At 43.8% G+C, this 26,154-nt stretch overlaps 1 protein-coding gene across 3 annotated transcripts in view; it reads right to left on the bottom strand.

The window, feature by feature from the left end:
* Window positions 1–26,154, bottom strand: part of LOC106573309 (inositol 1,4,5-trisphosphate-gated calcium channel ITPR2) — a 178,625-nt gene that overhangs the window by 134,060 nt on the left and 18,411 nt on the right. For 2 of the 3 annotated variants that reach the window (XR_006759687.2, XM_045697031.2), the window contains exons 3-23: window positions 25,131–25,249; window positions 24,652–24,738; window positions 23,735–23,893; window positions 22,587–22,685; window positions 20,680–20,763; window positions 14,654–14,800; window positions 14,119–14,214; window positions 12,267–12,320; window positions 9,611–9,762; window positions 9,387–9,486; window positions 9,026–9,186; window positions 6,531–6,672; window positions 5,683–5,841; window positions 5,142–5,314; window positions 4,765–4,884; window positions 4,264–4,449; window positions 3,332–3,583; window positions 2,841–2,988; window positions 2,421–2,568; window positions 1,047–1,243; window positions 154–277 (exon numbers count right to left, since the gene is read on the bottom strand). Coding sequence is in view for 2 of the 3 variants with exons in the window: in XM_045697031.2 (XP_045552987.1) it covers window positions 154–277; window positions 1,047–1,243; window positions 2,421–2,568; window positions 2,841–2,988; window positions 3,332–3,583; window positions 4,264–4,449; window positions 4,765–4,884; window positions 5,142–5,314; window positions 5,683–5,841; window positions 6,531–6,672; window positions 9,026–9,186; window positions 9,387–9,486; window positions 9,611–9,762; window positions 12,267–12,320; window positions 14,119–14,214; window positions 14,654–14,800; window positions 20,680–20,763; window positions 22,587–22,685; window positions 23,735–23,893; window positions 24,652–24,738; window positions 25,131–25,249 (2,907 nt within the window). In the remaining variant the exon portion in view is untranslated. The remainder of the gene's footprint in view (window positions 1–153; window positions 278–1,046; window positions 1,244–2,420; window positions 2,569–2,840; window positions 2,989–3,331; window positions 3,584–4,263; window positions 4,450–4,764; window positions 4,885–5,141; window positions 5,315–5,682; window positions 5,842–6,530; window positions 6,673–9,025; window positions 9,187–9,386; window positions 9,487–9,610; window positions 9,763–12,266; window positions 12,321–14,118; window positions 14,215–14,653; window positions 14,801–20,679; window positions 20,764–22,586; window positions 22,686–23,734; window positions 23,894–24,651; window positions 24,739–25,130; window positions 25,250–26,154) is intronic. The other variant, XM_045697032.2, reaches the window with a different exon arrangement.

Genomic DNA, 26,154 nt, shown 5'->3' with positions numbered 1-26,154 from the left:
CAATCAACAAACCAGCAGGATTCCCCTCAGATATTAACTGAATCACTCAAGATTCCCTCAGCCTGGTCCTCATTCGAGCATATGAGTTGGCAAGACAGTACAAATAGATCTGGGACCAGGCCAAGAGGTCCCTATGTAATGGTAGAGCTTTACCTGACATGGAGGGAAATTCAGACAATGACATAGAGCTGTCCGGTAGATTACTGTCCCCAAACTCTTTCTTATAGATGGACAGCAGGTAGGTGATCCTATAGTCCAGTCGCACACTCAGAATAAACTGATGGGAGAACAAAATGGAAGCAGATAAAAGGATCACAATGTTAAATACCTTAAAAGTACACAAAGTTAAAATAGTGAAATCAGAGACCTTAAACAGTGTTTACCAACATGATATACATCAGGGGTAGATAGGCAACTAGATTCAGCCGCGGGACGATTTTTGTCGAAGCGGATGGTCGGGAGCAGGAACAAAATTATAATAATTTGTACACTGCAAATTGACCACAACTAAGCCCAATAACAAATTGCATTTGAAAAGAATAATTTCATACTTTGATTGTATTGAGTCACGATCACATCTATTTTTTGTATTCGTGGGAATACTTGGGAACAGACTTCTTAAATTAAACTAATTTTCAGCTGAATTCCTGGAGATTTTTTTACTAAAAACTTTGGTGGGCAAAATAAAAAGAAATCACTTGTGGGATGGTTTTGGTTCGCCTGTTGCCGACCCCTGGTATACACCGTCCAACCAAATGCTTACTTGCAGGTTCCTTCTCAACAATGCAACAACAATAAGAAATAACACAAGTACAAAGTAAATGGTCCGGTAGAATAGAAAACATTTTAGCATATGTATAATAAAGGAAGGCACAATTTATAGTACAATATTGTACCAAAAGTATACAATCAATCACTTCCCCTCAAGAATTTTAAACGCATTGGAGACCGGTATAGAGAATTTGACCACAGCCAGCCTCAAGCCACAACTTTACAACAGTTACAGGTAACTGGCCCTCCAGACCACATGGTGGAGCTCCACTCACCTGTAAAATCTCGATGATTTTGAGCTTGGTGTCCATGACCATGACATCCTCGTTGTCTGTCAGACAGAGTGGTTGTTTTCTGTCCTGAAGGGACGGGGGCGTGTTCGGGAGGTGGTGAGGCTGGACGTGCCCTCGACTCAGCACCATCTGAGTCATCATCTCTCCCACACCGTGGATGGTACGAAACACGTTGTTCCCTGGAAGGCAGAGAGACCATGGAGGTGTTCATTGGGCACCAAACATAAGGAAACAGACTGAAAAAGAGAGGGACTACATGGCAACATTTTCTGTTGTGTGTCCTAATGAACACGATCCAGGACATACAACAGTAGGTTTAACAAAGAGATGGGGATCAGAACACGTCTCTTAAAGTTGTTTCCAATTGTGATCTGGACACTGTCATCTACAGTGAACAAAAATATTAACAGCATGTTGGTCCCCTGTTTCATGAGCTGAATTTTTTTTTTTTAAGAATAAAAAAATAAAAAAATCACTGGTATTTTCCAAACTCACAAAAAGCTTATTTCGCTCAACATTTGGCAACAAATTTGTTTACATACATTAGTGAGCACTTCTCCTTTGCCAAGATAATCCATCCACCTGACAGGTGTGGTATATCAAGAAGCTGATTAAACAGCATGATCATTACACAGGTGCACCTTGTGCTGGGGACAATAAAAGGCCCCTCTAAAATGTGCAGTTTTGTCACACAACACAATGCCACAAATGTCTCAAGTTGAGGGAGAGCACAATTGGCATGCTGACTGCAGGAATGTCCACCAGTGATGTCACCAGAGCTGTTCATTTCTCTACCATAAGCCGCCTCCTACATCGTTTCAGAGAATTTGGCAGTAAGTCCATCCGGCCTCACAACCCCAGACCACGTGTAACCATGCCAGCCCAGGACCTCCATATATGGCTTCTTCACCTTTCGGATCATCTTTGGGGGGGGGGGGGGGGGGGGGATCCTGAGAAGTATTTCTTTCTGTGATAAAGCCCTTTTGTGGAGGAAAACTCATTATGATTGCCTGGGCCTGGTTGTCAAGTGAGTGGACGTATGCCCTCCAAGGCCCACCCATGGTTGCTGCCCAGCCCAGTCATGTGAAATCCATAGATTAGGGCCTAATGAATTTATTTAAATTGACTGACGTCCTTCTATGAACTGTAACTCAGTAAAAACTTTGAAATTGTTGCATGTTGCGTATATATTTTTGTTTTGTATACTCATAACATATCTACTCATGTTCCATTTCATCTACCTATCTATATTGCATTATTCAATATGAAATGTGCATGCTTAATAAACAAATAAATCGTTTTGTAATGAAATGTTTTAACCCGTTATTTAATTAATTAATTCTCTGTGTGACTGACCTGCCTCGGGGCTCTTGCTGAGCTCGGCCATGTCGGTAAGCGGGTGCTGGACAAAGTCCAGGATGGCCAGCAGGGTGCGTGTGAGACGCAGCAGCTCACTGAAGCTGTAGAAGCCAAAATAAACCAGGTTACGGGCCAGGTGCACCACCTACAAGACAGGAGAGGAGAGGGACGTGGATTTCCCCCCACAGAGGCCAGAGTTAGACACAACTTGAACATCAGAAAGTAATCATGTCTATTACCATCTTTGGTCACCACTGGGTGAGGTGGGAAAACGACTGTTCTTAGAGTTGTATTATTGTGTCTTTGTGAAAATACAACAAGAAGAAAGTGAGCATGTCTACATCCATAGTTTGGATTACAACCAATCACACGCACCCTGCTGGCCTTCCACACAAATCATTGTGTACTTTACTTTACCTCCAGAGTCAGTTCATTCTTCTCTTCGTCTCCAAAGGGAAAGGGCTGGCTGACCACGTCTTTGAGGTATTCCTCTACAAACTCCATGGTGGGGGCAAACTTCCTCTTCATCTCCTCTCTGGAGGTGTCAGTGAACTCGTACTCATACCTTGGGCGACATTTATAGAGTATAGTTACGGTATAGCGTAGAAACTCCAGTCTTTACATGAGAAACGAATTAACAGAGAAATTAAGTTGTTTAAAACTGTGAAAGAGACCTTCAGCCTAGAACATCTGACTTACATGATTCTGTAGAGAAAAGAAAGTGCTGTCGCTACCTAGATGCATTAAAGAAATGTAGCAAATCGAAAATGCAATCCACCTGCGATGATTCTCAATCCAGAGGTAATTTTCTTTCAGGTGGTGTGCCAGTTACAGATCCGTTATTGCCAGATCCACAGATCCCAAAGCCACACATCAACGCCCCCCCCCCCGCCCCAACACACACTCACTCGTGGATGGTGATCTTGGAGGGGATCTCGGTCCAGAGGCGGGCGTAGCGCACGGCCACCACTGCCTCCTGGGGCTCGCGGTCCACGTGCATGTGCAGCATGAGGCGGCAGAAGGAGGCGCGCAGGTTGTAGGGCAGGCAGTCGTCAAACATGCAGCGCAGGATCAGGTCCACGGGCAGCTGGCTGGACACCTGGTTGATGGCCAGGTACTGGCGGTCCAGACACATCTTGGCAAACAGGTTGAGCTGGTATCTGGAAGGTGGATGGGGAAGATGGAGAGGAAATACATGGAGAAGAGGTGTCATAGAAATGTAGAAGAAATAGAGCCTGCACACTCAAAGCCCCAGAGAAATATGCCATGCTGTAGTATAGGGATCATCAGCTAGATTCAGCAGCGGGCCTATTTTTTCTGGAGCGGATTGTCAGGTGGCCGGAACATAAATCACAAATAATTTGTAGACTGCAAATTGACCACAAAAAGCCAAAACAGATATAATATTTGACTAAAACAATCATTTCAAACCTTGCTTACATTTGTTTACGATCACATCACTCTATTATGCGTGGGAATACTTTGGAACAGATTTCCAAAATTATAAAAATCACTTGGAGCTGATTTGCTGGTCCAACAATTAAAACATTTTTATTTGCTCAGAGAACGTGGGAGGCCGAATAAATGAACCCCGGGACAAATACAGCCCGCCAGTTGGTGAACCCTGACAGTAAACGTGTCAATCAATGGAAAGAAAAAAGTGGGATTCATTATTTATTCACAAAGTAGGAGCTGAAAACACACTCCCAAATGGTTGACAAGGTGTAGATTAAAGGACCATGAATACTTGATACGTAAATAAATTGGGAGAACCAATGTTTCGGCACTCAGTGTCTAATATAGATTCCCAGAACGCCCTGCTGCAGTAGCTGTCTAGTACCTGTAGTAGGTGATGACGTCGTTGTCCAGCTTGTGGTTGCCCTTGGCGTCCTGGGCCAGGTGGCGGATGGACTTGCCGTGTGGCTCCTTGTGGCTGTCAATCCAGTAGAGCCACACCTCCTCGTCCTCCTCCGTGTCCTCCTGCAGCATGGACGACTGCAGGGTAGTCTCCATGCTGGGGATGAGCCTGGGGGTGGAAGATGGCCAGAGGAGAAGAGCATTCGGATACATAGTGCCTACTAGTATACTGTAGTATATTTGAACTGTGTACAATTCTTCATACACCAGCTAACTGATATTCATCCAAGCTGTATTTTTATATAGATGTACCAGCATGATGGAATGTGAATTAGTGTATAACAGAGTCATGCCCAACATCAACGCTGCCCCATTGCACGGTAAAAAGACAGGCTACAGTTCCCAATCTGAGAAGCTGATTCTGAACGGACTTTACCTGCACTACAGTGTTAGGTAGAGAGCACAGGATGTGTGCGTGACTCACTTGGTCTGGATGAGGATTTCAGCGTTGGCAGGGTTCAGAATGAATTTACAGATGAGCTCCTGTGTCACTGGGATGGCCGTCTTATTGGACACGCACAGGTCTGACAGGTAGTCCAGAAACCTGATAGGAAGACAGAGAACAACCAAACTTAATCTGCTGAAACACTAAGAACCCAGTAGTGGCTTTAAAAAAATCTCACAACCATAGGCAACACAAACATACAGTATTAGGCTTTTATTTTTTTGCACATTGTGCGTTATAGCCCCAGTTTGTATATCTAACCCAAACATTGGGATCATTGTGGATCAAATGTGGGTTTGTGTCATATGCACGTTATAATGTGTGTTATGTATAGTACATCCCTCCTCTGCCCTGACCTGGGCTCTCGGTTGCGACGCAGCAGATTGACGAAGGTCTCGATCTCCTTGGCTGTGATGTGTTTCTCCAGCAGCTTGCGGTTGTTGTGGAGCAGGGCAGTGATGGTGTCCTCCGCCAGGATCTCATAACCGATCTGAGACTGCATGATGGAGAACTTCTTGGCTATGTACTCCTGGAGGGCAGAATGAGACCAGTTAATCCCAATCGATACCGTCACGGGAAAACATACGTTCTAGTGGGATAGCAGAGTGAAGAGCATAGCAATGGAACTGCTAGAATGGGAAAGCCCCTCAGACCATAACAATTTGACTTCACTCTCATGGGTATCCTCTAAATGACAGACATGGTATTCTATTTCTACATTAACCAAAACACAACAATGGATTTTCATCTCTCACATTCATGTGACTGCATTAACTAATGATGAGATGTGAGATGTGCTAAAACAAATCCATATACTAGTATGGTACTATAGCCACTGAACGTATTGACCAAGTAAGGTAGGTTTTGAGGACAACAGCAGTAGGGAGGACTACTAGCCTGGTTCTTGCGGTAGTCCTGTTGGGAGTGGCGCAACACCCGGTAGCACAGCCGCAGCATGTACTTAAAGGGAGCGTAGCGCTGGTCCCCCAAGTCCTCCAGCTTCAGCATGGGACCCTCCCCCTGGTCTGTGAACGGGGCCTTCAGAATACCAAAAATCTGGAGACAGACATTTCAGAGGTTACAAGATTATGACGTGATAACTTGCTAATGCCAAAGCAAACACACTTCAAAAGGAGATGTTGTTGATGTTGTCCGCATCCTCCCGAATCCTGATAATGACCACTGCCAGCATCATTAGCGCTAACAATGCTATTAGCGTGGCCTTTGGCATAATGGACTGGAGTTATTGCTCCCTTGAATTACTGCTATCAGATGGACCGCCTACTCCCTGCACTCTAATCCCCATAAGTCACAGTGTAATGACCATGAGGGAAGAGACAGTGAAATTCACCTTCCTCTAGCTATGCGTGCCCGTCTGCTTCTGCGCTAGCCTATATGTCTGTGACGTCAAAAGAAAACTGCAGTTGTTCAATTTAACAGCTGCTGATGATGTCAATCTGAAACGGTCGATGAAGAAAAAGTGATAAAGGTCTGCATGCGTCGCTGTCATCATCACCCAATATATTTGTTAAGACAATGACACACGACACAGGAACTGGCCAAAGCAGAAGCAAGACCAAAGCTAGAGGATACATGTTTAGGTGATATTCTGTGAGTGAGTGAGTGAGTGAGTGAGTGAGTGAGTGAGTGAGTGAGTGAGTGAGTGAGTGAGTGAGTGAGTGAGTGAGTGAGTGAGTGAGTGAGTGAGTGAGTGAGTGAGTGAGTGAGTGAGTGAGTGAGCTGACCTGGGCTAGAATGTTCTGTTCCCTCATTAGTTTCTGCCGCTCTCTGTTCGGGTTGGAGATGACCACAGACAGCACGTCCTGTCCGTTGTTGGGGACCTCGCACACAAAGAAGATCAGGTCCTCCAACAGCTTGGTCACAAACCTGGGAAACATGGGCCCGCAAAAGAGCATTGGTACACTTGCTTCAGCAGTCTGAAAGTATGTTTTATGGTAGTAGGAGAACAACATTGGTGGATATGACAGTAGTACAAAGAACACGTTGTCTGTCAGAGAGCCACGGTTGTTGCGGACATAGAGCAGCCACAGGGAATGAGGAAATGAATAAACCTGATTGGATTACAAAGTATTCTTAACAAACCAAAGACAAAGCGTAAGTAACCCTTTTGGATGTGTCACTAGGGGGCATACTGTCCCTCCTAAACTGACTGTAGGCCTATCACATGAGTTGTCCTCAGGAGCTATTTTCAATTACATTGCTCTGTCTAAAAACGTTACTAGCAGTCAAATCCTTGCTTTCTCCTTCCGCATTTTCTTCACTCTCAGATTCTTTCACTCTCAGAGTCTGCTCCGTCTGAAAGAAAGGAAGGAGACGATCCAAAGTCCCTTCCCTCCGACCTCCAATGCGCTTTAAGGCGATTGGCAGAAACAATAAAAGAGGAAGCGAGGATTTGACTTTTTCAGACACAGCCAGTCTTGGTTGTGTCAGCAGGACTGTACTTAGCCCTATATAGGATGCCGCACATTCAATCATGGGTGTCCCAGAAGGCTACAATGTGGAGCCTAACTTTTCTCCGAACCAGCACCTGCAGTATAACTCGGCTGGGGAAGACAGTGGCAGGCTTCGCGGAAGAGCGTTTTTCAAGACATCTACCACAGCTGAGTTATAGGTGCCGGTTTGGAGAAAAGTTAGGCTCAGATGGTTTCTTTACAGATATTCACACATTATACAATCCGGATGGACAGACAAGGAGATACGGATTATAGATATGCCTTCAGTGAGAGGATTTTCGGAAACAAGTAGCCCCTAAAAAATGTAGCCAATTATTTACCAGGCTCCGCATTGTAGCCTTCTATGACACCCATGCACGGAAGCACAGCGTCCTATATAGGGCTAGACTGGTCTGTACCTCCTATAGTTCTGATCAGAGTCCTATATAGGGCTAGACTGTTCTGTACCTCCTATCGTTCTGAACAGAGTCCTATATAGGGCTAGACTGTTCTGTACCTCCTATCGTTCTGAACAGAGTCCTATATAGGGCTAGACTGTTCTGTACCTCCTATCGTTCTGAACAGAGTCCTATATAGGGCTAGACTGTTCTGTACCTCCTATCGTTCTGAACAGAGTCCTATATAGGGCTAGACTGTTCTGTACATCCTATCGTTCTGAGCAGAGTCCTATATAGGGCTAGACTGTTCTGTACATCCTATCGTTCTGAACAGAGTCCTATATAGGGCTAGACTGTTCTGTACCTCCTATCGTTCTGAACAGTCCTATATAGGGCTAGACTGTTCTGTACCTCCTATAGTTCTGAACAGAGTCCTATATAGGGCTAGACTGTTCTGTACCTCCTATCGTTCTGAACAGAGTCCTATATAGGGCTAGACTGTTCTGTACCTCCTATCGTTCTGAGCAGAGTCCTATATAGGGCTAGACTGTTCTGTACCTCCTATCGTTCTGAACAGAGTCCTATATAGGGCTAGACTGTTCTGTACATCCTATAGTTCTGAACAGAGTCCTATATAGGGCTAGACTGTTCTGTACCTCCTATAGTTCTGAACAGCGTCCTATATAGGGCTAGACTGTTCTGTACCTCCTATAGTTCTGAACAGAGTCCTATATAGGGCTAGACTGTTCTGTACCTCCTATCGTTCTGAACAGAGTCCTATATAGGGCTAGACTGTTCTGTACCTCCTATCGTTCTGAGCAGAGTCCTATATAGGGCTAGACTGTTCTGTACCTCCTATCGTTCTGAACAGAGTCCTATATAGGGCTAGACTGTTCTGTACCTCCTATCGTTCTGAACAGAGTCCTATATAGGGCTAGACTGTTCTGTACCTCCTATCGTTCTGAGCAGAGTCCTATATAGGGCTAGACTGTTCTGTACCTCCTATCGTTCTGAACAGAGTCCTATATAGGGCTAGACTGTTCTGTACCTCCTATAGTTCTGAACAGAGTCCTATATAGGGCTAGACTGTTCTGTACCTCCTATAGTTCTGAACAGTCCTATATAGGGCTAGACTGTTCTGTACCTCCTATCGTTCTGAACAGAGTCCTATATAGGGCTAGACTGTTCTGTACCTCCTATCGTTCTGAACAGAGTCCTATATAGGGCTAGACTGTTCTGTACCTCCTATAGTTCTGAACAGAGTCCTATATAGGGCTAGACTGTTCTGTACCTCCTATCGTTCTGAACAGAGTCCTATATAGGGCTAGACTGTTCTGTACCTCCTATAGTTCTGAACAGAGTCCTATATAGGGCTAGACTGTTCTGTACCTCCTATCGTTCTGAGCAATGTTACCACACTGCAGCTGTCTCACGGTCAACTCCAGGACCTTGTTGGCATCGTTAGCAAAGTCAAGGTCTCGGACCTCAGACAGGGGCACAGAGACAATGGCAAATGCCTCCTTGTCCTCCTTCGTACGACACGTGCCAATCTGTGGGTAGAGGGCATTCATTATCAGCCTATAGACTCAACCACAATCCTTCCAAACTCCACAACAAACACTATTTCTAATAGTAACTTACAATGGGGAAAGGTTGGGGGGGGGTTGTGACTACATTGTGATAAGTGAGCTTTGACGCACAAAAAAGCAACAATCGTGGAACTGAAACAGCAGGGGGGGTAATGTGGGACCTTGAGCATGACGGGGCGCTCCTCCTCAGTGTCGATGGGAAAGTTGGTGCTAGTCACCCAGGTGTTGGTACACAGGTGCCTCAGCCGTACGTACGAGTTCCTGTCGGGAAAGCAAAATAGCGTTTAAAGTTTATTAGGCTGTAACTGAAATCTCTTCCAAGAGTCCTTTAAGATATCCAAAACTCTTGGAACACTTTTAAGTGTGTTTCAGGGGTCAGTCTGACCTGGGCACCAGACAGTCAGCCCTCTGCAGCGTGGTGGCGTCCAGCTCAAACAGAGAGGCGATGTCGTTGCCATGGGGCACAGACACCAGGGTGTAGGCGATCTTCTCTGCAGCCTGACGCTTCCTCTGGGAGAACACTGTATCCGTCTCCGTCTGCAGACAGACAGATAGCACAGCACAGACACACACAAGGAGGTGGATACCAAAGTTCTTACAACTAGCATTCTCAATGCTAATATCTACAAGCCTGTGCCACAGATCCATAAACAATGGCAGCTCACGTAATAACAATGAGACAGTGCATGAGGTTTGGACTGCACTGTGTGGATGCTGCAGACAGATAATAGGACAGCACTGAGAGAGTTAACCGCTGCAGCGCGCTCCGCATGTCAATGGGAAGTAGCTCCTCTGAACCGCCCCCCGTGCCTCCGCACCGCTCCTTCCTTCTGGTGACTCACTCCATCCAGCAGCATATAACAGCAGAGCAGAGCAGACAGCACGTCTCTCCCCTCCCTCACCAGGCACCCCCACACCGACGTTATGTAAGGAGCCCCCTGAGTGTCTGAGTCGACACGGTGTGTGTGCTGCTGCTTGCGGAGGCAGAATACAAATGCAGAAGGTGCAGACAAAAAGTGCATAAAAAAGCTGTCTGGAAATAAATGTGGTACATTGTGTGTGGGCACGCATGTGAAAGTGAGTGACCGAGTGAGTGAGAAAAGGTCTAGAGAGAGAGGAGGAGGAGAGAGAGTTTGGATGCAAGCAGAAGCATCTGTTCATGCTGGTGAGTGTGAGAGAGGATTGTGTAATAGGACTTGGTGTGAGAGAACAAGGTGGCCCAGTGTTTGACAGGCAAAATCCCTCTTCCACTTGAGAGAAACGCACACAAAAAGTCGCTCTCTTAGCAGTAACACACTGTTTGTAGAGGATTCACAGGTCCTTAAGCTTTTGATCTACCCTTTATGCAGTACTGTTTGTATTATCTTATCATGGTTTGCATTCAATTTTCTAGGAGAGAACATTGTCATGTGTTCTTCAACTGCTCAAACATATCTATTGAATTACCTTCATTTATCATTAAGTAAACATCACACATAGCAGAATACTCAGATACAGCGCATTCGGAAGGTATTCAGACTGTTCACTTTTTGCATTTTATTACATTACATTCTAAAAATTGGATACAAAAAATATACATCTGCACACAATAGCCCATAATCACAAAGCAAAAACAGGTATTCTGACCATTTACTCAGTACTATATTGAAGCACCTTTGGCAGCGATTAGAGCCTCGAGTCTTCTTGGGTATAACGCTACAAGCTTGGCACACCTGTATTTGGGGAGTTTCTCCCATTCTTCTCTGCAGGTCCTCTCAAGCTCTGTCAGGTTGGACAGGGAGTGTTGCTGCACAGCAATTTTCAGGTCTCTACAGAGATGTTTGATCAGGTTCAAGTCCAGGCTCTGGTAGGGTCACTCAAGGACATTCAGAGACTTGTCCCGAAGCCACTCCTGCGTTGTCTTGGCTGTGTGCTTAGGGTCGTTGTCCTGTTGGAAGGTGAACCTTCTCCCCAGTCTGAGGTCCAGAGCACTATGGAGCAGGTTTTCATCAAAGATCTTTCTGTACTTCGCTCCATTCATCTTTCCCTCAATCATGACGAGTCTCCCAGTCCCTGCCACTGAAAAACATCCCCACAGCATGATGCTGCAACCACCATGCTTCACCGTAGGGATGGTATTGGCCAGGTGATGAGCGGTGCCTGTTTTCCTCCAGATGTGACGCTTGGCATTCAGGCCAAAGAGTTCAATCTTGGTTTTATCAGACCAGAGAATTTTGTTTCTCATTGTCAGAGTCCTTTAGGTGCCTTTTGGTAAACTCCAAGCGGGCTGTCATGTGCCTTTTACTGAGGAGTGGCTTCTGTCTGGGCACTCTACCATAAAGGCCTGAATGGTGGAGTGCTGCAGAGATGGTTGTCCTTCTGGAGCTCTGTCAGAGTGACCTTCGGGTTCTTGGTCACCTCCTTGACAAAGGACCTTCTCCCCCGATTGCTCAGTTTGCCCGGGCGGCCAGCTCTAGGAAGAGTCTTGGTGGTTCCAAACTTCTTCCATTTAAAGAATGATGGAGGCCACTGTGTTCTTGGGGACCTTCAATGCTGCAGACATTTTTTGGTACTCTTCCCCAGATCTGTGCCTCAACACAATCCTGTATCGGAGCTCTAGAGTTTTTGCTCTGACATGCATTGTCAACTGTGGGACCTTATATAGACAGGAGGGTGTCATTCCAAATCATGTCCAATCAATTGAATTTACCACAGGTGGACTCCAATCAAGTTGTAGAAACATCTCAAGGATGATCAATGGAAACAGGATGCACCTATCAAAGAGTCTGAATACTTACGTAAATATTTGTAATACATTTGCAACATTTCCTAAAACCTGTTTTTAGCTTGTCATTATGGGGTATTGTGTGTAGATTGATGAGAAAAAAAATTATTTAATACATTTTAGAGCAAGGCTGTAACGTAACAAAATGTGAAAAAGTCAAGGGGTCTGAATACTTTCTGATTGCACCGTACACCATTTTGTTAAAATCAGTGAACCTGATGTCCAGACTAAGGTCCATCAGACAGAACTATGAAAACATGAAAAGTGTATCACTGACCTGACTCACCTCTGCTTTAGAATCCACACTCTCATCCCGGAAATCAGGATTTGTCTATAGGAAGAGAAGGATTTCAGACCCACACACTGCACACCATTGTCTGACAAACTATTCTACAAGAACATATTGTTGATTAAGTTGACCGATTTGATCCACTTTATTATCCCCTTGGGGAAATTCTTCTTGCAGTGCTGCACCTGTACGACACAACACAGAACATTGCAGAGAGAGGACCATAACAATGGGAACACTGCCATCAACAGCACATCTGGAACCTCAACATCTGCTCACGTCTCACTACTAGCCTTATCCCAGATGTATAATGAGACTAAACAGTCGGTAGCTAGAGGCCTAGCCAAATCACAACTCCTCTGACTACATTTTTCATGCCACACATGAGTACATCAGTAGAGTACACAAAGTACACACAGTATTCAGAAAGAGTCTGATATAGGAGAGTAGAAGTGCTGATATAGGATCAGTGTTGACTTTCAGATCATAACGAATAAGATCAGCAGCCTCACAGCCTGACCACTGAGAGGACTGACATAAGAGACAGTACAGAGACAGTAGTCTAGACAGAGTTGCATTGAGGTGTGTCGGTATCTCTCAGTTCCATGTGAGGTAGGCATTATAAACCAGTAGGGACAGGATGTTAACCCGAGTTGAAAACACCCATACACTGGCAATCAGTCACGTCAGAAAAAATGATCTAATAAGGGTTGGGTAGTGTCGGTCATTTGAATAATTCCACGTATTTAGTCAAATATCTTGTGATGTGATAAGGAAAGCAATGTACATGTGATAAGTAATGTACGTGAACAACACCCTGTAATACCGATGAGTCATTCATTTTCAACCACTGACCGAACAGCAAAGTCAAAACACACTGAATAGACAACACAGCTGAACTAATACCGCAAGACATTTAAACAAAAACGATAACCGTCTGACTGTCAATTGTGTGTGTGTGTGTGTGTGTGTGTGTGTGTGTGCTTGGGCAGTATACCTTATACCGGGGTACTTGGAAATAGCCACGGGATGGCTTGTCAATACCGTCAAAACAATTTCTTTCATGTTTTTTTTTTTTTATAAATTGTAATATTTGTAGCTACTTTTAAATGAAATACCTACAGTCAACTTGTGCAATACATGATAAAAAAAAAGTATTGCCTTGTTAATTTCACCTGTCACATAATTTTGCATTCTGAAGCTTACAGGTAGTCAGTCCGCAGTCAAGTGATGTTTGTTTACAAGCATACAACGACGAGAGACCGGATCCTTGTGAGCCACTCACTGCTGTGCAACACGCGTCAGGTGATCTAGTTACAGTACGGAATTCACAACTAAATGTTTGTCAGCGAGATATCTTATAACTATTAAGTTATATGTCTAAAATGTGCTAAACGCTCTACAGTTGCACATTTGGCTTGATAACTTAGTAGCTAGTTAGCCAAGTGGTTAGCTTCTTCCAAAATCAAACTTCACTTGGTAACAGCAGAGAATCCCCTCCTGGATCTAGCCTTACTGTCTAATATTTGTATTGAGCGTGCAGCAAACTGTGAGTAGCATTTTTGAGTTAATTGTATAACTTTATGAGCTGGGATGTCTGTCCTGCAAATAGTTCAGGTCAGACTGTATAAACAATTTCACAATGCGTTCTCTATGGGATTTGAGATGTACTTGTTAGTACTCCTAACCTTCGGATTACAGAGGCTCAGTGGGGTTTGAAAAAAAACAGCAACCCTGGTGTTCAGGATGGCACAAGGTTGGCATGAAGGTGACAACCTTGATACCGCCTAAGCCTGTGCGTGCATGTGTGCAAGTGAGCGAAGAGAAATGAACAGCCTACCTCTGCAGCCAGGTAGCTCCCAGTGGCCAGGTGTTTGAAGCGAAACAGGCTGTTCCACTGGCCGGCACCCCCTCTGCAGGGGTCGTAGTGCACAACCTACAATGGAGAAACACATTTTTAAAAAAACACACAAATCATACCAGAAAGATCCCACAAAGCCACTCACAATGGCCCTTACGGTCATCACTAGTCAGCCAATTCATAACACTATGATGTAGGACTTAATGTATTTGTTCACAAGGTAGATACTCATTTCAAATCTACCTCTGTGGAACTCCCCATTCAAAATAGGTGTTTCTACTCGTCAAATCATATCAAGAGCTACATTCAGAGCAGACAAAGTACTTCTTGCTCCATCTCAATTCCATGTCCTAAGTATGCACTTGTTCAATTGTCTTTGTTGATTTAAAAAGAAAATAAATGGTGTAAGAAATATGGTGGAAACTCCCTCTACCCACACATGTGTGGGGAGGAGGGCACTTTTGGAGAAATGGAACGCAATCATTGTGATGCGAACACACAGTGCAGTAGGTACCTCTATTTCCCAGAGTGCTTTGGAACTGGTGGCGGAGGTGGCAGACTGTCGCAGGGTGGTCCTGAGGAAGATGTGCTGCTGATTCCTGTACTCGTCACATGTCAGGAACTTCTCCTGCTCGGCGTGGAACAGACGCACCACATCACCCTGACCAATAGAGAGACGAAACATGGTTTAGCTGTTCGGGCTAAGAAACAGAAAAGAAACACTTCGATTAAATTAACACTTTATTTGAGTGAGTTCTTATAAACTGAGAAAAAATAGTTATAAATGATACTATAACAACATTTCTTCTCTTTCTTTAGGGGGCAGATATGATTTAATATTGCAGATAGATTGAACCTTCCATCAATGTCATTTCTGCATCATTTCCAATCCCCGAAATATGTAAATAAATAAATTATATACATACAGTTGAAGTTAGAAGTTTACATATACCTTAGCCAAATACATTTAAACTCAGTTTAAAAATTCCTGACATATAATCCTAGTAAGAATTCACAGTCTTACGTCAGTTAGGATCACCCCTTTCATTTTAAGAATGTGAAATGTCAGAATAATAGTAGAGAGAATGATTTATTTCAGCATTAATTTCTTTCATCACACTCCCAGTAGATCAGAAGTTTACATACACTCAATTAGAATTTGATAGCATTTCCTTTAAATTCTTTAACTTGGGTCAAATGTTTTGGGTAGCCTTCCACAAGGTTCCCACAATAAGTTGGGTGAATTTTGGCCCATTCCTCCTGACAGAGCTGATGTAACTGAGTCAGGTTTGTTGGCCTCCTTGCACACACACACGCTTTTTCAGTTCTGCCCACAAATTTTCTATGGGATTGAGGTCAGGGCTTTGTGATGGCCACTCCAATACCTAGACGTTGATGTCCTTAAGCCATTTTGCCACAACTTTGGAAGTATGCTTGGTGTCATGGTCCATTTGGAAGACCCATTTGCGACCAAGCTTTAACTTCCTGAATGATGTCTTGAGATGTTGCTTCAATATAGCCACATAATTGTCTCCTTCCTCATGATGCCATCTATTTTGTGAAGTGCACCAGTCCCTCCTGCAGCAAAGCACCCCCACAACATGATGCCGCCACCCCCGTGCTTCACGGTTGGGATGGTGTTCTTCGGCTTGCAAGCCTCCCCCTTTTTTCTCCAAACATAACGATGGTCATTATGGCCAAACAGTTCTATTTTTGCGTCATCAGAACAGAGAACATTTCTCCAAAAAAGTACCATCTTTGTCCCCATGTGCAGTTGAAAACCATAGTCTGACTTTTTAAAGTCAGAGGTATTAGAGCAGTGGCTTCTTCCTTGCTGAGCGGCCTTTCAGGTTGTGTGGATATAGGACTTGTTTTACTGTGGACATAGATACTATTGTACCCGTTTCCTCCAGCATCTTCACAAGGTCCTTTGCTGTTGTTCTGGGATTGATTTGCACTTTTCGCACCAAAGTACGTTCATCTCTAGGAGACAGAACGCGTCTCCTTCCTGAGCGGTATGAGGTATGTGGTACCTTCAGGCGTTTCGAAATTGCTCCCAAGGATGAACCAGACTTGTGGAGGTCTACAATTTTTTTTCTGAGGTCTTGGCTAATTTATTTGGATTTTCCCATGAAATACATCCACAGGTACACCTCCAATTGACTCAAATGATGTAAATTTGCCCATCAGAAGCTTCTAAAGCCATGACATCATTTTCTGGAATTTTCCAAGCTGTTTAAAGGCACAATCAACTTAGTGTATATAAACTTCTGACCCACTGGAATTGTGATACAGTGAATTATAAGTGAAATAATCTCTCTGTAAACAATTGTTGGGAAAATTACTTGTGTCATGCACAAAGTAGATGTCCTAACCGACTTGCCAAAACCATAGTTGGTTAACAAGAAATTTGTGGAGTGGTTGAAAACAAGTTTTAATGACTCCAACCTAAGTCTATGTAAACTTCCGACTTCAACTGTACACACACACACACTACCGTTCCAAAGCTTTTGGGTCAACTAGGAATGTCCTTGATTTTTAAACAAAAGCTATTTTTTTGTCCATTAAAATAACATTAAATTGATCTGAAATACAGTGCAGACATTGTTAATGTTGTAAATTACTATTGTAGCTGGAAACAGCAGATTTCTATGGAATGTCTACATAGGCGTACAGAGGTCCATTATCAGCAACCATCACTCCTGTGTTCCAATGGCACGTTGTGTTAGCTAATCCAAGTTTATCATTTCATAAGGCTAATTTATCATTAGAAAACCCTTTTGCAATTACGTTAGCACAGCTGAAAACTGTTGTTCTGATTAAAGAAGCAATAAAACTGGCCTCCTTTAGACTAGTTGAGTATCTGGAGCGTCAGCATTTGTGGGTTTGATTACAGGCTCAAAATGGCCAGAAACAAAAACATCAGTCTCAACGTCAACTGTGAAGAGGCGACTCCGGGATGCTGGCCTTCTAGGCAGAGTTCCTCTGTCCAGTGTCTGTGTTCCTTTGCCAATCTTAATCTTTACTTTTTATTGGCCAGTCTGAGATATGTATTTTTCTTTGCAACTCTGCTTAGAAGGCCAACATCCCGGAGTCGCCTCTTCACTGGTGACGTTGAGACTGGTGTTTTGCGGGTACTATTTAATGAAGCAGCCAGTTGAGGAATTGTAAGGCATCTGTTTCTCAAACTAGACACTCTAATGTTCTTGTCCTCTTGCTCAGTTGTGCACCAGGGCCTCCGACTCCTCTTTTTATTCTGGTTAGGGACAGTTTGCGCTGTTCTGTGAAGGGAGTAGTACAGTGTTGTACGAGATCTTCAGTTTCCTGGAAATTTCTCACATGGAATAGCCTTCATTTCTCAGAACAAGAACAGATTGACAAGTTTCAGAAGAAAGGTTTTTGTTTCTGGCCATTTTGAGCCTGTAAACGAACCCACAAATGCTGATGCTCCAGATACTCAACTAGTCTAAAGAAGGTCCGTTTTATTGCTTCTTTAAATCAGCACAACAGTTTTCAGCTGTTCTAACAATTTCGAAAGGGTTTTCTAAATGATCAATTAGACTTTTAAAATGATAAACTTGGATTAGCTAAACACACCGTGCCATTGGAACACAGGAGTGATGGTTGCTGATAAATGTAGATATTCCATAAAAAATCAGCCGTTTCCAGCCACAATAGTCATTTACAACATTACCAATGTCCAAACTGTATTTCTGATCAATTTGATGATATTTTAAAATGGACAAAAAAAAAAGTGCTTTTCTTTAAAAAACTAGGCCATTTCTAGGTGACCCCAAACTTTTGAACGGTAGTGTATATATAAAACATCCTGCTTATCTTAATTTCCATAATTAACCAATAATATTCGTAACAACGTAGGCAGTTCATGCAAAGGATTGTTACCTCTAACCAGGATTGCCATTACGAAAATGTATTTTTTTTGGCAAGCAATTACTATTTTAGCAAACAATTACTATGATTCATCCTATATTGTCCCTAACATCTTTACTCCATAGCAACTGTTGTGGGACACATACACACTATCCCTTTCCCCCACAAACTCAGATCATCAGTTCCCCATCTCTGAGACCAACTCAAGAAAGGACTTGATTTACGACTGCATATACAGTTGCAGCTGTTTGAGAAGGTATGCAAAATAGAGCAAAAACAGGGAGTTTTGATTAACCATTGCCAAGTACTAGGTGAAGGAGATCAGATACACCCCCTTCCCCTGAAACACACATGCTGGTCCCCCGCATCTCTGTGCAGACAGACCTTTGATTATTTTGTGCCACCAGGGCCACAATAATATGCCCCTTCTCTGATTGTCAGAGTGTGACCCCCTCCCCATGCGTTACTGCAGCTAGTGTTGCCAGCATTGCCACTACCTGGGTGGGGGCACCCCACCGGGAATCCCCACCGGCTAGATACAAGGTTGTCAAGGTTCTCATTAGCAGCTTTGAGAATTTCCTTGTATATTATGCTCTCTCATCAGGGGGCTTTGGCTTTGTAGGACCAACCCTGCCAGGCAGGCTCAGAATAGTGAGGGGGCGGTGCTGCTTTAGTAGGTCTCTGACCACATTCATCTTTCTGATTTGGCTGCATACAGGCTACTTACAGTAGGCCCATAAAACATATAAGGACTCCTTAGTGTATGGGTCGCTCAGGTGGGTGCCTAGGGTATAGGGTTGGGGACCGTTCCATCATGATATGGCAATAAATAAATACAATTATAAATATCGTTTATTTTATAATGTATATGCCATATCTGCACAAAATTAAAAGCTCTCACAACCCCTGCTCACAAACACACCTGGGCTCCGGGATTTGCAACCATTATCCTTTTTCACTCACTAAACTCCACACTTTTCCAAACACAAAAACCCACCTTCCATCACAATACATCCGCACATACTTTGGAAAGTATTCAGACCACTTGAATTTTCCACATTGTTATTCTAAAATGTATTAAATGTATCGTTTTCCTCATCAATCTACACTCAATACCCCATAATGACAAAGCAAAAACAGGTTTAGACATTTTTGCTAATTAATCCCCCCCCAAAAAATGTATGACATTTACATAAGTATTCAGACCCTTTACTCAGTTAAATCACATTTGGCAGCGATTTCAGTCTCGAGTCTTCTTGAGTATGACACTACAAGCTTGGCACACCTGTATTTGGGGAGTTTCTCTCATTCATCTCTGCAGATCCTCTCAAGCTCTGTCAGGTTGGATGGGGAGTGTCACTGCACAGCTATTTTCAGGTCTCTCCAGATATGTTAGATTGAGTTCAAGTCCGGGCTCTGGCTGGGCCACTCAAGGACATTCAGAGACTTGTCCTTAAGCCACTCCTGCGTTGTCTTAGCTGTGTGCTTAGGGTCGTTGTCCTGTTGGAAGGTGAACGTTGGCCCCAGTCTAAGGTCCTGAGTGCTCTGGAGCAGGTTTTCATCAAGGATCTCTGTGTACTCTGCCCCGTTCATCTTTGCTTCTATCCTGACTAGTCTCCCAGTCCCTGCCGGTGAAAAACATCCCCACAACATGATGCTGCCACCACCATGCTTCCCCGTAGGGATGGTGCCAGGTTTCCTCCAGACGTGACGTTTGGCATTCAGGCCAATGAGATCAATCTTGGTTTTATCAGACCAGTGAATCTTGTTTCTCATGGCATGAGAGTCCTTTAGGTGCCTTTTGGCAAACTCCAAGAGGGATGTCTTGTGCCTTTTACTGAGGAGTGGCTTCCCTCTGGCCACTCTACCATAAAGGCCTGATTGGTGAAGTGTTGCAGAGATGGTTGTCCTTCTGGAAGCTTCTCCCATCTCCACAGAGGAACTCTAGAGCTCTGTCAGAGTGATCATTGGGTTCTTGGTCACCTCCCTGACCCAAGGCTCTTCTACCCCCGATTGCTCAGTTTGGCCGGGCGGCCAGCTCTAGGAAGAGTTTTGGTGGTTCCAAACTTCTTCCATTTAAGAATGATGGACACAGTGTTCTTGGAGACCTTCAATGCTAGAGACATTTTTTGGTACTCTTCCCCAGATCTGTGCCTCGACATAATACTGTCTCGGAGCTCTACAGACAATTCCTTCAACCTTATGGCTTGGTTTTTGCTCTGACATACACTGTCACCTGTGGGACTTTATATAGACAGGTGAGTGTCTTTCCAAATCATGTCCAATCAATTGAATTTACCACAGGTGGACCCCAATCAAGTTGTAGAAACATCTCAAGGATGATCAATGGACACAGGATGCACCTGAGCTCAATTTCGAGTGTCAAAGGGTCTGATTACTTATGTAAATAAGGTATCTGTTTTTAATTTTTAATACATTTGCAAACATTCTAAAAACCTGTTTTCACTTTGTCATTATGGGGTATTGTGTGGGGAGTGCTGAGTGTTTTTATTTATTTGTAAATCAAACATTTGTAGCCTAAATGTGGGTGTGCAAGCAGAGAGCCCCCATCAACACACTGTGTATACAACCCTCTGCATAAAAAGGTAGGCATAGATGGGAAGCATTTAGGTAAGATATAGTACTCACTCCTTTGAGAACGTCCTCTCTGTAGTCACTGAACTTCATGAACAGAGTGACCTTCCAGCTGGTGTTGCAGTTCACAGCGTTCACCTACAGTTCAACCAAGGAGAGGAGCAGGGAAGACCAACAGACTGTCATGACTATACACATCTTTGCAGAGCCTCAGACACACTATATATACAAAAGTATGTGGACATCCCTTCAAATTAGTGGATCCCGCTATATAAGCCACACCCGTTGTCTACAGGTGTATAAAATAGAGCACACCGCCATGCAATCTCCATAGACAAACATTGGCAGTGGAATGGCCTTACCGAAGAGCTCAGTGACTTTCAATGTGGCACCGTCATAGGATGCCACCTTTCCAACAAGTCAGTTCATCAAATTTCTGCCCTGCTAGAGCTCCTTCGGTCAACTGTAAGTGCTGTTATTGTGAAGTGGAAATGTCTTGGAGCAACAACGGCTCAGCCGCAAAGTGGTAGGCCACGCAAGCTCACAGAACGGGACCGCCGAGTCCTGAAGCGCATAGAGCGTAAAAATCTCCTGTCCTCGGTTGCAACACTCAATACCAAGTTCCAAACTGCTTCTGGAAGCAACGTCAGCACAATTGTTAGTCGGGAGTTTCATGAAATGGGTTTCCATGGCCGAGCAGCCGCACACAAGCTTAAGATCACCATGAGCAATGCCATGCGTCGGCTGGAGTGGTGTAAGACTCGCCATCATTGGACTCAGTGGAAACGCGTTCTGGATTGATTAATCACGCTTCACCATCTGGCAGTCTGACGGACAAATCTGGATTTGGCGGATGCCAGGAGAACGCTACCTGCTCGAATGCATAGTGCCAACTGTAAAGTTTGGTGGAGGAGAAAATGGTCTGGGGCTGTTTTTCATGGGTCGGGCTAGGCCCCTTAATTCCAGTGAAGGGACATTTTAACGCTTCAGCACACAATGACATTCTAGACGATTCTGTGCTTCCAACTTTGTGGCAACAGAGTTGCTGTTTCAGCATGACAATGCCCCAGTGCACAAAGCAAGGTCCATACAGAAATGGTTTGTTAAGATCTTGACCGGCCTGCATAGAGCCCTGACCTCAACGCCATCGAACACCTTTGTGATGAATTGGAACGTGGGCTGCGAGCCAGGCCTAACATCAGTGCCTGGCCATACTAATGATCGTGGTTGAATGGAAGCAAGTCCCTGCAGAAATGTTCCAACATCTAGCCTTCTCAGAAGAGTGGAGGCTGTTATAGCAGCAACATTTTGTTATGTAGTGTAGCTGCTGGTCAGCAGGTATGCCATACCTGCAACTTTGCCAGTTCTGCAACCAGAATGTATTTTTTTATGGACAGTGATAGTCGGAAGGTAGAGGGAGAGAGAGAGTAGGGGCAGAGGTGGCATTCGTAACCCCGTTACCAGCGCCTATGTGTGGACTAGAGTCTGCGGCGCTACCACTAGATTTAATGTTCTTAATACCTATAACCAGGCAGCTTTCCAAACGCATGTTATGATACAGTTGATTTAGCGAATGGTTAGGGTTAGACGCCAGTGGTTAGGGTAAATGTTGTGGTTAGCATAAGTTTAGGTATACTAGCAAGTAGTTAAGGTAAGGGTTAGGATAAGGTTAGAAAACAAAGACACGCCTAAACAAAAACATGCCGAGATTCAAATTGCCGCCTGGACTCAAACAATGCCACTCGCTCATCCTATGTGCTTCAAAGGCAAACCTGCTGACCAGCAGCTTTTTTGGAGTCTTCAAAAACACGACAGTACAGGAATTGTTGGAGATTGCATGCTGGGACAGATAACATGGCTGTCATCCTTCCGCACCCTTTTGCCATGCAGAGTATCCAGTAAATGTTTTACATAGTCACTCAGTACTATAGCTCTAAATAAAACAGTTCAATGGATCTTACCTCCTTGCAGCCGGGGTTGTCTAGCAGCTCAATGTTGCTGGCGTGGAGAGGCTGTCCTGCATTCACAGGCATCAGGACAACCTTGTCTCCCACCACCACCTAGGGACCAAGCACACAGGTCAGACACTAGCATACACATTATAACGAATAGAGCAAAGTAGAATAAAACATAATACACATGAGGCAAATCACAGGACAGAGGAATGAGATGACCTGACACACATCAAACAGCAAAGGTCCACAGTCACTCCCTGTCCCATGCAAAGGGTTACCCATCTATGTAGAGATAAGTATTCCCCACAACAACAGCAGATGAGCACAAACCATTGTAAAATGAAGGAAATGTAGCCTGTGGAGTGTACACAGCGCATTGACATTCATTCATACAGTAATGTGTGTGGTAGCGGGAATCGCTGAACGCAGTGTACTGTATGCACCATAGTCTCAAACATCTACATTCAAACCACTTACATATCATAATAAACAGACTAAGTATCTATAGCGTTGCTGTAATCTAAATTGCCCAGATCTTGTTAGTCAATAGCAGTTAAGGAGGGAAAAAAAATGTAGAAGAGTCGTGGAAATGCAAACACGTACTTAAGTTTTTCCAATGCTCATGCAAAGCTAGTGCTACCATGCTTTCACAGCAAGTCTCATGGCCTAAACGCCCACCATGCACTTCAAACAAGAAGAATACCTTCCACCATAGGATGCTAAAGCAAAAGGAGAGGAGACAACCAGTCGAGTTATTTCAGCAGGATGAAGACATTACGTTGACATGGACATAATACCAATCTAATTAAAACAGGACAATTGCAATATTAAGACAGCCCCTAAAAAAAACAAAAAATAAAAAATAAAAAAAAGATTGTCTCACAACTTAAACATCTCAACAATACTGAGGTTCATCATGAGGTTTGGTTTGCCATAACATATCTATGGTAAGTAGGGCTAGGAGTTGTTCCACGTTTGGTCACATGTTCGGGATTGCAGTGGCCTATAGTTACAGTTAGGTCAGGACCCCTTTTCAAAAATTGTCTCAGAGTAAGAGTGCAGATCTAAGATCAGTTTTGCTTTTCAGATCACAAATTATCACGATTGTATAGACAAGGGGAACTTGATCCAAGATCAGCACTAAAGGTACCTACGTTATCACCCTCGCTGCGGAGCTTCCAGAAGGGCTGGATGTAGAACCAGGAGCCCTCATTGCCGGATGGGTCCAGAGACACACGCATGGCGTTCTTCTCCAGCAGCGCCGGCAGACGCTTGTTCACCGTCAGGTACTTGTTACTTTTTATATGCAGAAGCTGAGGGGGAAAAGAAAATGGGGCCAATTCACTAGGACACATCATTCACAACACAAGGTCATACACAAGGTCCCTGGTTTGAATCCCACCGCAACACCTAACTCTAATCTTTACCAAACACATTTATTGCTAGGAAACAGTTACCGTATGAAATTGGTACTCTTTATCAAAGTGAGATGTAGGGTTAATTAATCATTTCAATTTGTTATGAGCTCAGAATTTGTCAATACTTTATTTGGAATTGACCACAAAAGCCTTTCAATTCAGTTTCTGCTTGGTATGAGGGATCAGAACATTACCCAAATTCTATTTATCACATAAAATATTCTGTTTTCTGAATAGATCATTCAAATTGGCTTTAGCTTTAAAAAAGCACACAGAGCACTAAATGAAAAAGCCTCATCTTCTAACAGCCAAATCATGTGGCAAGAGACTGGACCTGACCAAACCAATTCCTTTGGAATGCTTTAATACGACAGTTTTAAGCGAAGTTGGAGGCCACGAACCTCGTGAAACCACATGGAACAAACCCGCAGTTGACTGAAAATTGAAAATGATACAAGTTTAATTTACTATGTGCCATACAAAATGTTGTCTGTTAAATCACCTCATTGGCAATGTGAGGCACTAGAAGCCAGACTACAGACAGAAAGGCAGCCTTGGTAACAAAGTGAAAACATACACAAGGTTACGGGCACAAAGCAAACCAAGATATCGTCTCTGATAAGAAAGGGGAGTTGGCTATAGTTGGCCGTTACCTGGATGACGTTACTGTACTTGACCACCTCTCCAAGCAGCTTCTTATTCTCGGTGTCGTTTTGCTTCTGTTCCAGTTCTGCTGCATGCTGGGAAATTAAGAAAAACATGCTTGAGGCTAACTACACTGTAGCCAGATTGTGCAGAATCACCGATCTACAAATCACGTTGCATCCCAAATTACTACTTCTTATGTGATCACCATCAGCGAATGTGTGCCTCGCCTTGCTCAAACTGATCCTGGTTGCCTTAAAGCAGTGCTTGTCCATCCAGGTCCTGGGGACCCACAGGGTTTGCAGACTATTGTTCTAGCCCACTACTAACATACTTGATTAGACAAATCAACGATAGTAATGATCAGGCCCTTGATAAGGTGAATCAGTTGTGTTAGTACTGGGATGGATCTAAATCCTGTACTCCCTGTGGGTGTCGTGCCCAGGACCGTGAATTAATTACACTAGGACTTGGAGAAAGGTCATACCTGTAACTTCTTGAATAGGTCTGCTTCTGTGTCATTGTTGCCTTGTTTGCCCTGTTTGGCTTTCCAGAACTGCTTCTGAGCTGAGTACCTGTTCATCGGACATACCTTGAACAGGCAGTCTGGAGAAAGAGACAAAAAGAGAGATGGATGGGGGAAAGAAATTGGGAGAAAAAGAGGAAGAAAGACACAAAGAAACAGAAAGGGAGGCGAGTGAGGAATACATATACATGAATCACACAGACAAACATACTACACATAATGTACACTGAATATAAATATAAACGCGGCACGAAACAATTTCAAAGATTTTAATGAGTTCCAGTTCATATAAGGAAATACATTCATTAGGCCCTAATCATGGCTTAATGAGGTAAAAAACAGATTCGTATTGTATTTTAAGCGTTTATGAATTATATGTTGGGGCGGCAGGTAGCCTTGTGGTTAGAGCATTGGACTAGTAACCGAAAGGTTGAAAGATCGAATCCCTGAGCTGACAAGGTAAAAATCTGTCGTTCTGCCCCTGAACAAGGCAGTTAACCCACTGTTCCTAGGCCGTCATTGAAACAAAGAATTTAGTTAAAAGGTTAAAAAATATATAATAATAAATAATCTATAGATTTCACATGACTGGGGTTACAGATATGCATCTTTTGGTCACAGATTGTTTTTAAATGTAAAGGTAGGGGTGTGGATCAGAAAACCAGTCAGTTTCTGGTGTGGGCACCATTTGCCTCACGCAACATCTCGTTTGCATAGAGATGATCAGGCTGTTTATTATGGCCTGTGGAATGTTGTCCCACTCCTCTTCATTGGCTGTACAAAGTTTCTGGATATTGGCGGGAACTGGAACATGCTGTCGTACAAGCCAATACAGAGCATCCCAAACATGCTCAATGGGTGACATGTCTGGTGAGTATACAGGCCATGGACGAACTTGGACATTTTCAGGTTCCAGGAATTGTGTACAGATCCTTGCGACATGTGGCCCGTGCTTTATGCTGAAACATGAGGTGATGGCTGCGGA

The sequence above is a fragment of the Salmo salar genome, chromosome 16 (genome assembly GCF_965601325.2).
Source record: "Salmo salar chromosome 16, fSalSal1, whole genome shotgun sequence".
NCBI classification, from domain to species: domain Eukaryota; kingdom Metazoa; phylum Chordata; class Actinopteri; order Salmoniformes; family Salmonidae; genus Salmo; species Salmo salar.
This window is presented reverse-complemented; position numbering and strand designations above follow the sequence as displayed.